General features: G+C 32.8%; 2 protein-coding genes across 7 annotated transcripts; one reads left to right on the forward strand and one right to left on the reverse strand.

Moving 5' to 3' along the window:
* On the forward strand, nt 1-10,397 carry LOC111711665 (glutamic acid-rich protein). 6 transcript variants are annotated; one of them, XM_023486056.1, is made up of 18 exons: nt 6-99; nt 1,124-1,184; nt 1,495-1,547; nt 1,605-1,610; nt 1,714-1,775; nt 1,831-1,880; nt 2,151-3,993; nt 4,099-4,136; nt 4,809-4,892; nt 5,017-6,636; nt 6,692-6,782; nt 6,931-6,979; nt 7,045-7,069; nt 7,161-7,781; nt 7,887-7,957; nt 9,194-9,250; nt 9,543-9,822; nt 9,954-10,397. In XM_023486056.1, exons 2-18 carry the CDS (start codon nt 1,160-1,162, stop codon nt 10,289-10,291), a joined length of 5,313 nt encoding a protein of 1,770 aa, XP_023341824.1. In that variant the 5' UTR covers nt 6-99; nt 1,124-1,159; the 3' UTR covers nt 10,292-10,397. The 6 variants fall into 6 exon arrangements, with proteins under 6 accessions (XP_023341827.1, XP_023341825.1, XP_023341824.1 ...); XM_023486057.1 differs by lacking the exon at nt 9,194-9,250 and having other exon boundaries at nt 5-99; XM_023486058.1 differs by lacking the exon at nt 6-99 and having other exon boundaries at nt 1,151-1,184; nt 1,718-1,775.
* On the reverse strand, nt 10,361-13,200 carry LOC111711666 (protein MNN4). Its single transcript, XM_023486063.1, has 3 exons — nt 13,182-13,200; nt 11,174-11,687; nt 10,361-11,043 (listed from the first exon to the last, which is right to left on the reverse strand). The coding sequence occupies exons 2-3, from the start codon at nt 11,301-11,303 to the stop codon at nt 10,463-10,465; spliced, it is 711 nt and encodes a 236-aa protein (XP_023341831.1). The 5' UTR covers nt 11,304-11,687; nt 13,182-13,200; the 3' UTR covers nt 10,361-10,462.
* Nucleotides 13,201-13,208: the final 8 nt, after the last annotated feature.

Genomic DNA, 13,208 nt, shown 5'->3' on the forward strand with positions numbered 1-13,208 from the left:
CTTGATCCAGTTCCAATATTTCCCTCCAGGAACAACATTTTTTATTCATATTAGAAGATTAATATATTATAAATCATGATAATCATTTTGTAATTTAAGGGAATTGTTTACAAATTGTACATGAAATCTGCCAATTGAACTGACTTCTATGAGCTGGGAACTTCAAAATGGGCTGAATGAATATGAAGTTAACAACCCATTTTTGATAATGAGTTTGAGCAGAATAAAACTAACTTACTAAACATGAACTTTTCCAGCTCTTTTTTATATAACAAAGCTTTTATGGCGTTTCGCGCCTCTTTTTTAATTACAATTTTAACTTGTGTTTGTTGATTTTTAAGTCGTATCTAAGTTTACTCCTGTACACACAAAATTTCGCGGATTTCTGTTGGATATTCAAAATCCTAAATGTTAACATTTTTTCTCCTTGCAAAACCTTTTAGTTTCGACCTTTCATTTTCACATTTACTGGTTACAACCAGACAAACAAGCCAAATTCATATATAGAAGCTTATTAAGATAAAGGTACTGTTAAGGTAAAATGAAAGGTGGTATAAAATTTGATAAGTGGATTGCGATCAAAATTAGTTCTTTCTGATGTCCCTGTCTCGAGAAATTGATATAAGTGTTACGAAACCAGTATGAAAGGTATAACAGTATATGGTCACGTGGCTCTGTCGACCAAATTATGTATTTGAGTTTGCGTACATTTTTGACACAGTTTTATATCAATTTGTCGAGACAGGGACATCAGATAGAGCTGGTATTGGTCGCGATCAACGTCAACATTTCTTCCCCACTCCCTCTTACATCTTACCTTAACAGTTCCTTCAGGCATTGAGTACTTTTAGTTCGGGGATTCTGATGGCAGAGCCCCATTCACAGAAGTACACTTCAATCTTTATCCGATCTTTTTCTGGGATTGAAAGTTTTTAATTGAGATGATTTCTACACGATTTCCTGCAATAGAAAAACATTGATGTATCAATTTTCCTTAACCGGAGAAAGCATTTCAGGGTATCGTTGTGAATCGGACATTGCCATCACAAAATTTGAGTACAGTCCATTTAGGCAGCATTATCTAAAGTAACTAAAATTGTGTAAACAATTCCTTTTTAATCAGTCAGATATTAAGAGGAGTGTGACTAGCAACCCCAGGATGCCCTGGAGAAACTGCTGTTCAGGTAAATATTAATTGGGACTCGCTACGTAGACGTTATTTTAAGTGAAGCTCTGTTAATGGAGTGGCCTGAGAGAATTAAAAAAATATCCAAGATTTTACCTTGAAAATTGAATTTTTCCAATTTTGGTTTCTCTATCAAATTTGCTTGCGCATTTCTTGCAACATCTTGAGGATCGGGCATGACAGAAGAATAATTGGAAATTTCAACAACAGTTCTTTTAACCTCTTTCTTTACTCCATTTTACATCCAATGTTATAAACAAATTATTGGAATACATCTTCATGCCCTTTTCATTTACTGTTGTGTTTAGTGCTCTTTTTGCTGATTATCACCTTGCATCATGGAACTTGCAGACCTCAAGATGTAACTATGGAAAATTTATTTTATTTTTATCCTAAAATTTACTTTTTATACTTTCAGAAAGAAGTAGGGAATCAAATGATAAAATCAAAATATTTTCAAAAATTTGGTAAAATTTTGGGGCATTTTGATACAATTATTTGCTTATCTCTAATCAATTGATTCGGAGGAAGATTATACCGAAGATACTGAATATGCAGACGACGTGCTCCCAGAAGAATACTATATAGGGTAATAACTAATAAATCTTAAAGTAGAAGAAGTTTACAATTGTTTTCCTCTTCAGAAAGTTAGACACCAAGGGGGCTATGAAAATGAAACACCACCAATCTTCAGGCTTAATTCCTTTGGCTGTAAACCTTAAATGTCTCTTAAATCATATGAAACGGGAGCCAGTGGATTTCACCCAAATTTAAATAATCATTAAATTTTAATACTTAGATAATCATCTGATTTTATTTTCTGTTTTTATTAATATCCTATGTTAACCTCTCTTAAGCTAATGAATGTATTGTGTGAACAATTAAATTTACACCAATGCTTTTGACAAAGCTATCATTAACATTAACAACAGTCAGGAGGAACATGATTTTGGTAGTAACACAGGTTCTGAGGATAATGATTCCAGTCAGATAGAAGAACCACCTCCTGAAGAGAACTTCAAGATTTCAGATTACAAAGATAAGCCTGTTGTTGAAGACTCAGCTGAAACAAGTGAAGACGAAACTACCCAGGGAACTAAAAAAGATCATAAGAGGAAAGATATCGAAATCAAAGAGACAACCAAATCTCAGTCTGCTGAAAGTAATGATGAAAGCACTAAAAAATCAACAGATGAAGTTAATGATGGAAAAACTGATGCAGATGATGAATTACAAGCTTTTCTCGAGGAAATGAGAAGATATCAGAAAGTTGATGACACAACTGAGGCAACAGTAGATAACAGGAGTGAGAAATCAGCAAACAACAAATCTCTGACTCAAAACAATGAAACTGCAACTGAAAAAGTTTTAACAGATGAAAGCACTTCCGATGTTAACAGCGCTGAAACTACTACAAACACAAATAATTCTGTTGAAATAGATGAAACATCAGAAGGTTCTGCAATTAAAAAGACATCAACTATTAACAATACCGATGAAACCAGTGAAAAATTAACCAATACTACTGCCACAACAACAGGAACTGAAACAAATGCTGAGGAAACTAAATTAACAACTAAAAGCTCTGTAGTTAAAAATAGAACAACTGAGAAACAAGGTACTGCAAATAATAATGAAAACACAACCAAATTAGCAAATGAGAAGACAACAAAAAAGGCAAACATAACTGACAGCATTGATGCTAACAGCACTGAAACCAATATGGATGATAAGATAACTGGCTTAACAACAGACGTTTCTGCAATCAAAAATGTAACAACATTGTTGACCAGTACTTATGAAAGCACTGAAAAATCTACCAATTCAAATGTTAATAAGAAAACTGTAAAAACAACAAGTACTGAAAACAATGATGAAGAAACAACCAACAAAGAAAATATAAAGGTAACTACAGATGGAAAGGTTATTGGTGACAGCACTGAAACCCAGCTGGATAAAAATTATTCAGAGGAAACTAACTCAACAACAGCTAGTTCTGCAATTAGGAAAGTAAAAACATATCTGAACAACACTTTTGAAAGCACTGAAAAATCTAACAATACAACTGATAACAATAACACTGCTTCTAAAACGGAAGCTGAAACAAACAATAAACAAGTTACTGAAAATATTGATGATGCAACAAAAGAGGAAAACATAACTGACAGCATTGCAGCTTACAGCACTGAAACCAACAGGGATAACAATGATGCTGAGAAGATTAACTCAACAACAGAAGGTTCTACAATCATAACAGTAACCACGGACAAATCTACCATTACAATATACAATGAGAAAACTGACACAATAACTGAAGTAAATAATAACATTGATACTAACAGCACTGACACCCATTTGAATAAAAATCAAGGTGAAGAAAGTAACTCAACAATTGAAGGTCTTGCTCAAAGGAATGCAACAACATCAGCTGCCAATTATAAGGAAAGCACTAAAAAATCTACCAATAATAAACAAACTACCAAAACAACAAAAACATACGAGAAACCAGGTTTTCCAAATGTGAAATCAAATAACAAGGAAACAACAGAGGCAACAGCAATTAATAGTAATAAATTAACAACTGAAATAAATAGAAACACAACTGAAACAGGAAATGAAGGAATTAAAAATCAAAATACAACAAGCAAAGAAAATGAGACAATAACTACAAAACCAATAGAACCAAACAACCATGAGAAGAAATCAAAAAACCCCAAAGGTTATGATTCTGACCAAAATGATAACAGAGAACGTTCTAGAGCAAAAGACACCAAAGCACAAATTTTAACTATCTTCTTTAAAATAAAGTAAATACTGCTAAGATTATTAAATAATAAATTCTCAAAATATTTCTCTTGTATTGTTTTGCCTTAACTTTCTACTTTCTAGTATTTCTGATTCCCTTTTTTCAGAAAGTCTTCCAGTCAAACTACTTCTGAAAATGTTTTAGGGAACATCTAAATGTGTAATATTATTTTCCCTATCAGTTAACATAAACAAATGCTCACTACTAGAATTTTCAGCCACTTTTTTTGAGTATTTATTGCCTTTTATAATTCGTTATATTCTAAAAAATCCTAGCGTAACAATATGTATTTAGTTAAATGCCATGATTTTAAAAATAGGTCATAGTCATGACTTCACAAACTCTTTGAAGGAAGGGCCAAACATAAAAATTAAACAAATACAAAGAAGCAAAGAGAGCATAAAAGTTGCATTGCACTTTAAGTAAGTATTTTCCAAAAAATGAAAAATATGAATGCTTGTAGACTTTATCATATAATAATTGCTGAACTTATTTCAGATGAGTTGGAACAGTTGGAAGAAAGCCAGAAACTACTCCTTTTTATTTTGGAAAATATTTACTTACACCTTGCAGCTCGTACATTCATTTTAAGATTATAAACTGAGTAAAGTCTTTAAAAAAAAAAAAAAAAAAAATATTTATGTTTGGCAAAGGTTCAATGTGGGTAGGCTTTTATAAAAAAAATTGGACAAATCTTAACTTATTCCTAGTATTACTAGTAAGCAGGCATTTTGATTTGGAAAAAAGCCAAGATTCTCTTCTATTGGCATGATTTGAACCGTATTACTTAAATACACATTTTCATCCCCGTTACAGATCGGAAAACAGGGCTTACATCTAAGAACAGCAACTATGCAGCTGTGCTAGACAACTTTGGGCAACTCAAAAGAATTAAGAGAGGTAAATAATATTTTCAAGAGTTAATTTTTACACAACATTCACATTACTTGTATTATTATAAAAATGTCTGATAATATCAAACAAATTGACAACTACAGTTACTCAATTCTATTTTTTTTTTCAGAAACTGAAATCACCACGAAAAAAACTATCAATGAATCAGCTGATACAAAAAAAGAAACCACTGACAAAGTACAAAGAGGATATGCTAAAAAATTGTCAGATGATGAAGAAGAATCAGATGCTGATAAAGAAGAATCAGATGCTGATGAAGAAGAATCAGATGCTGATGAAGAAGAATCAAATGCTGATGAAGAAGAAACAGATGCTGATGAAGAAGAAACAGATGCTGATGAAGAAGAATCAAATGCTGATGAAGAAGAATCAAATGCTGATGAAGAAGAATCAAATGCTGAAGAAGAAGAATCAAATGATGACAATGAAGAAGAATCAAATGATGACAATGAAGAAGAATTAGATGCTGAAGAAGACAATTTAAATGCTGATAAAAAAGAATCAAATGCTGAATATGCAAATGAAAATAAATCAAATGACAAAAAGGAAGATTTAGATGGCAATAATAAGAAATCTGATGGCAAGGATGAGAAATCAGATGCAAATGAGAAAAAAACAGATGGAAACAGGGTAGGATCAGATACTAAAGAAGAAGAAACAGATGCTAAGAAAGGAGAAGCAGATGCTAATAAAGAAGAATCAACTGCTAATGAAGAGATATCAAATGAAAATGAAGCAGAATTAGATGGCGAAAAAGAAGAATCAAATGCCAATAAAGAAGAATCAGATGTCAAGGAAGAAGAAACAGATCATAAGAAAGAAGAAGCAGATGCTAAGAAAGAAGGCTCAGCTCCTGATGAAGCAGAATTGGATGGTAATAAAGAAGAATCAGATGCCAAGGAAGAAGAAACAGATGCCAAGGAAGAGGAAACAGGTGCTAAGAAAGAAGAAATAGATGCTAAGAAAGAAGAAGCAGATGCTAATAAAAAAGAATCAGCTGCTGATGAAGAATCAGATGACAATGAAAAGAAATCAGATGACAATGAAACAGAATCAGATAGCAATAAAGAAGAATCACATGCCAATGAAAAAGAATCAGATAATAAAAAACAAGCATTAGATGTTAATGAAGAAGAAACAGATCCTGATGAAGAAGTAAAAGAGGACAAAGAAGAACTTAACAAAGAATATGATAAAAAAAAAATAGCATTAGCAGGTAATGCTACAGCAAGGGATATTTTAGCAGAACTTTTTTTAACAAACCAAACTTATGCAACAAATGACCAAACAGCAAAAACAACAGTTACAACTGAAATTCAAGATACAAAAAACATAACTGAAGTACCAGAGAGTCAGAAAATAGAAAATACAACTCAGCAATCAACTGAAACTACTGATAAGGCTGAAAATGTTATTGAAGAAGCTGAGAGTGTAAAATCAGATGATAAGTCTGGAAATACAACTGTTACAGAGTCAAGCATACAAAATGTGAATTCAACTGAAGCAAATAAAAACACAAATAGCTCAACAACATTAACTGATAAAGCAGATAAAGCAAATGCTACACAGGGAACTGATGATGTAGCAGCTAAAAATGGAACTTCTGCAACAAATGAAGATAACTCTGAAACTAATAATGTTCATGAAGACAATTTTGATATCCTTTTTGGGGATGATGATGATGATGACTTTGATGAGAATTATGAAATTCCTGATTTCTTGCTTAGCAGTAAGTTCATTAAGTACAAACCTCAATTAACATTGTAAAACTAAAATTCTTTCAGTAACAGCAGCCCCACCGCCAAACGTAACTTCACGTTATGATGAAACTTATGTAGACCCCGGCAACAGTACAAGAGTGTTTACAGACTGGAGGACAGTATCAAAAATGAAAAATATTCAAACTTTCTAATTCAAAAGGCTGTATTTTATCATTTTTAGTTTAGACATTTACAGGGATAAAATTCTTTTAGACTATAAAAGTTGACAATTTTCAGCTTTTTCAAATTGATGCTAATTTTAGTGATATTGCAAATGAATCCACAATTATCGACTACCAGTTGACTACACCGGTAGGTAAATAAGAAGTGAAACATTGAATGAAGTCGTTCAATAAGATAATTTTACAATTTTTCAGATGTATGAAAAGAGCATAACAAGAGGAATAAAGAATACTTTTTTTACTTAATTTTAAGATTTAAAGATAAACTAAAGAGTTTCTTCTGGTGAATTTTCAAAAAAGTATTTATGAAGTTGTTAGTACTACGGAAGAAATATATGGTGACTATGATGATGAATATGATAGCGATGAGTATGAAGACGATGAAGATGATGAAGACACTGACGCTGATGCTGATTATGAAGATGAGGACAGTGATGAGGATGAAGATGCAGTGGATGGTGAGGAGGAGGATGTTGAGGAGGAGGATGTTGAGGAGGAAGATGACGAGGAGGAAGATGACGAGGAGGAAGATGACGAGGAGGAAGATGACATGGAGGAAGATGATGATGACGAGGAGGAAGATGATTATGACGAGGAGGAAGATGATGATGATGATGATGAAAACAATGAAGACAAGGATGACAATGAAGATATAGATGGTGGTGATGATGATGAGGGTACAGAAAAGAAAGACAGTTTAGAAAATGAAGATGGTACAGGAGATGAAGAGGATTCAGCTGAGGAAGAAGATGTAGAGGGTTCAAGTGATGAAGAGGGTTCAAGTGATGAAGAAGGTTCAGAAGATGGTTTAGGAGAGGAAAGTTCTGACTATGAATTAGACAAGAACGAATTGTATGAAGAGGAACATGATGCACTGGAAGAGTTAGATTATTTTGATGATGAAAGCACATCTAACATCAAGAAGGAGAAAAGTAAGTTGTGTTTTATTGGAGTAAAATTTTAACCAATATATTATGTGTAGAATGTAGATTGTAGAATTGAAAAATCAAGATTATGAAACAATAATGATGGCTTAGGTGAAAAGAGCAAGGATCTGTTATCTATTGCTGCCGAATATATAAACAAAATACAGTCGCATGAGGAGCAGGTAAGATAGTTGTTATTAATCCTCTAAATAGATATTGCTCTGTTTTGAAGGAAAGTGATTTTACTAGGTTTAACAAAACAATCTTATAGAAAGGAAATGCAATGTTACAAAAAAAGCTGGAAACATTCTTTATGTACTGTAAGTTACCTTCCAATTATAGAGAGCCATGTCCAATTCACACCAGTACCCTATAAACCTTTGTGCGGACAGCGATTTATTTAGCTGAAGATTGAATGCTGAACTCCAACCTTCGAGTATGCGAGGTGGGGAAGACTTCACTGCAGATTTTACTTTTGTACATGACCACTTTTTTTAACAATTTTCAATTAAAATAGTATTTATTTAGGGTTAGGTTAGGACACTTTCTGGCCCGAGCGCTGCGGCTAGGACAGGCTAAGGGGCCGAGAGCTGCGGCCACAGCTTAGGTTAAGTTATGACACTTTCTTTTATTTAGGGTAAGGTTAGGTTAAGACACTTTCTGGGCCGAGCGCTGCGGCCACGGGTTAGGTTAAGTTATGACACTTTCTGGGCCGAGCGCTGCGGCTAGGATTCAATCTCGATCTACAAATGTCATCCCCCCCTTAATCATGCTTTTAATTAAGCGCGGCAGTGAAGTCTTCCCCACCTCGCACACTCGAAGGTTGGAGTTCAGCGTCTGCCATTTTTGGGGCACTTATTTTTCCGCTGTATAAATAGGGATATATACGAAATCCTTCATCAAACAAAGGTTTAAAGGGTATCGTTGTTAATATGACATGCCAATTAGGAAAGTCACTTGTAATGAAGCTCACAGTCCCTTTTACATTGTTAATTAATATTGCGTTCAGGAAAGAAACCCAATTAATTTTCTAATGGTTAATAAACAAAATGTTTAAAAATGAGCAAATTTCGATAATTTTATGGTTTAAAGTTGCATGAAAGGCAGGAATAATGTGTATAATAATGTTTTAAATTATGATCTCTGTTTACTCTGAAGATCAAACCTTTCATTAGATAGATATCAACTCTCATAATCGAACCTTATCCTAAAAAATGAAATAAGTATTCTCTTAAATATCTGGAATAGTGGGGCCCGTCAGCAACAGAACAAATATTTCTTGCCCAGGGAACAAATAGTTCCCCATCCCATTTAAATTTGTTAACAACACTAGTGGGAGGAGGGGGGGGGGGGAAGTTTGTGGAAAGAAATACCCCAAAGTAAATAATTGTTTATTAGATTTTGTTAAATATGTTCAGGGAAAAAAGTTTATGATAGATATACTCCCAAACCCAAACTACAAGATGATAAACAAGGTAAATTAAAAGGTTTAAAACTGTTCCTTAAACGCTTTGTCTGATAAAGAAGGAATGAAAAGTATATTTTTGTTTAATTTCATTTGTGGTTTCTCTGCAAAAGTGACTTCCACATTTATTCATTATCAAGAACAATGGAGAAATTCACAGAAATAAATTCTATTAAAGATTGCCTTTATTAGACTTTGCAAAATCGTTTTCCTTAAAAAAATAGAAAAACGAATCAAAACGATTGACAAGCCTAGAAGTGAGTTGGATAAAGATGTTTTGTTGTTTTAAGTTTTTTTTTCAGCCATATGTTTCTGAATATGAATACGCGTATCCTGGAGTTTGGAATAACAAGTACACCAGTGATTACATGTACAGTGAACGGCAGTTGATCAGACCTGAGGACTTATACAAGCCAGAAGTCATGTACACGCCTGATGATTACAGTCAGGATAGTTTGTACCCTGTTTATTCCCAGGATCAGGTGCAGTACACCTATGTAACCCCAGCTCGACAGCACACAACAAAAACGAAGAAAAAAAAGAGAATCGGGAAGATTATTCCACTACTTCTTCAGAAAACAGGTTTTTCTTCGTTTTTAATTTCCTTTTCCTCGCTATAGATGATACCAAAAATTAAAATATCAAAATCATTTTTAAAGGCAGGTACCTACTGAGGGAAGGATTGAGCACTTTAATAGAAACAATTATTTCAGGAAAATATGATGGCACAGAAAAATCCATCAAGAAAGAAATTGCTGACAAGAATAAAAAGATTATAAAATTAATCTTAGGAGAACAAAAGGAGAAGGGAAAAAATATAAAAGAAAAAGAAGAAAATGAAAACGACGAGGAAGGCGAGGGTGAAGAAAAAGACAGAAATAAAGAAGATGGTGAAAAAGAAAATGGCGAAGAAGATGGAGAAGGAAAAGTTGGTGAAGAAGAAAACGGCAAAGAAGAAGATGGTGAAGAAGAAATTGGAGAAACAGAAGATGTTGATGAAGAAAATGGTAAAGAAGATGTTGATGAAGAAAATGGAAAAGAAGATGACTAAATTCATGAAGAGGAATGTTACTTTTATGCTAGAAAACATTTCGCTATTGTATAAAACTGTAAACTTATATTTAAAAAAAAATAACAAGCATTTATTAACAAGGTAACTTTGAAAATTACTATTATTTGGGATATCTGAACATTTGTTTTAAACTGAAATCGTGAATATTTTTTAATCTTCATTTTTCTTGTGTTTCTTCTTCTCCTTCTTCTTTTTTACTTGACTGGATGAAAGTTCTTCTTCCTTGTTTTTCAAGCTGGTCTCTTCAACGTCAGATTTTTCGATCATGTTTTCATCCTGACGTCTACTTTCCTTCTTTTTCTTCTTCGGGCTAGATACACTTTCTGAGATGGATGACAGGAGATTGTTGATCAGAATCTGCTGTGGTTCAGATTCATTTTCTACTCTACCTGGCTCAAGAATGTTAACATCGTGATGGTTACCGTACTTCTTCTTTTTCTTTGAGGATACCTCATCTTCATTATCAGCCTTTCTCTTCTTTTCTGATTCAACAATATCTGACAGAATTTGATCCATATCTGGTCTTTTACTCTTCTTTTTCTTCTTCTTCTTCTCAGGAGTGACAATATCTGACAAAATTTGATCCATATCAGGTCTTTCACTCTTCTTTTTCTTCTTCTTTTTCTCAGGAGTGACAATATCTGATAAAATTTGATCCATATCTGGTCTTTCACTCTTCATTTTCTTCTTTTTCTCAGGAGTGATAATATCTGAAAAAATTTGATCCATATCTGGTCTTTCACTCTTCTTTTTCTTCTTCTTTTTCTCAGGAGTGACAAATTTGATCCATATCTGGTCTTTCACTCTTCATTTTCTTCTTTTTCTCAGGAGTGATAATATCTGAAAAAATTTGATCCATATCTGGTCTTTCACTCTTCTTTTTCTTCTTCTTTTTCTCAGGAGTGACAATATCTGACAAAATTTGATCCATACCTGGTCTTTCACTCTTCATTTTCTTCTTTTTCTCAGGAGTAACAAAAATGTCAGACATATCCCAGGATTCTTCTTTGTACTTTTTATTCTTCTTCTTCTTTTGATGCGCTTGTTCAACCTCTTCTGGAATATCTTGAACTTTCTTCAAACTGACGAAGGCAGAAGTTTCTTGAAAGCTTGTATTATTATCTTCGGGATTTATCTTTGTCTCGTCTACCTCAATAGGGTTCTCATTGTAGATCGTCTGGTACTGAGACTCTTCAGGGTCTTCATTTAGTGGTTCAGTTTTTAAGTCCAATTCCTCAACCCAGACTTTTACGGTGGGTTCAAGAAGACTGTGATTCTGCTCTATAATACTTTTCTTTTTAGTGGGAGGGACATCTTCAGTTCCATCTTTTATAGAGGGAAGGGCGTCTTCTGCTCTGTCTCCTCTTGAAGAACGCTGAAAAATATTAGTAAAATTATCTTGAACTAATTGATAGATTAATTCGCACAAAACCCCAAATAAAACATTGGTTTGAAAATAATACAGTAGCTCTTTAGGCCCTGTACACTTGTACAGTATAATATTTGGACCGTTTGAAGACAAACTACTGCGAAAGCATTTGCCAAGATTGAAAATAATACAGTAGCTCTTTAGGCCCTGTACACTTGTACAGTATAATATTAAACAATTCAGACTTATTAGTGTTTGTCTGTTCGCCATGAAAACATTTTATTTTTACAATTTAAAATTCGCACAAAACCCCAAATAAAACATTGGTTTGAAAATAATACAGTAGCTCTTTAGGCCCTGTACACTTGTACAGTATAATATTTGGACCGTTTGAAGACAAACTACTGCGAAAGCATTTGCCAAGATTGAAAATAATACAGTAGCTCTTTAGGCCCTGTACACTTGTACAGTATAATATTAAACAATTCAGACTTATTAGTGTTTGTCTGTTCGCCATGAAAACATTTTATTTTTACAATTTAAAATTCGCACAAAACCCCAAATAAAACATTGGTTTGAAAATAATACAGTAGCTCTTTAGGCCCTGTACACTTGTACAGTATAATATTAAACAATTCAGACTTATTAGTGTTTGTCTGTTCGCCATGAAAACATTTTATTTTTACAATTTAAATTCACGTTTCAGGAAATAAATGTAATAATGGAAATTTTTAAACGAGATGAAATAACCAAGATTATTTCATCGAGTTTAAGAATTCTATTATTACTTTTTTTCCTCATAAGATTAATGTTATATCATAATTGTGAGGTTCCATGATCAAATACCCAAGAAATTTGATTATTAAAAATTTTTGTGAAATACGACTTATCAAGTTGAAATAATTGACGTCATGAAGGGTTGTAAAAAAGTTTTTATATTTCACTTATGCTCTTGTCCTGACTATTACTTTTTTATTTTGTTAGGTTTACAATATTAAAATGTTAAAACCCCTTTTAAAAGTAAAATTTAGTTCTTTATTTGTAAATAATGCATGGATGTGATTAGTTAATTTGTTTGTTTACTAATTTATAATGCATTTGCTTGTTGTTTTTTAAGTTGATGCTATATTTAAATTTAGCATGTTGACTGTGTATTGTGTAAAAATAAGCATTCTTAAACGCTAGGAAGTGAACAATATTGGAAATTTTTCTCCTGAACCGTGTATGGAAATTCTTACACGATAGGTTTACTACATTGGAACCGAACAGATATGATATAATATTGATTACGTTTCTTGAAGTGAAATTAAAACAAATGTATCATCAACAAACAGACCTATTTTTATAAAATCCCAGAATCATGGTCTACATTTACTTTTAAAACGACTAAAAAAGTTATTATGATTAAAGGAATTTTCGTTATTTCTATTTCCTACAAGAATTAGGTTCAATTTCAAGACTGAATACACAATACACATGTAAATGATATAAAGTAAATACCTTGAGAATATTTTCCACTATATTTTC

This window comes from Eurytemora carolleeae, unplaced genomic scaffold (genome assembly GCF_000591075.1).
Source record: "Eurytemora carolleeae unplaced genomic scaffold, Eaff_2.0 scaffold1183, whole genome shotgun sequence".
In the NCBI taxonomy this organism is placed as follows: Eukaryota; Metazoa; Arthropoda; class Copepoda; order Calanoida; family Temoridae; genus Eurytemora; species Eurytemora carolleeae.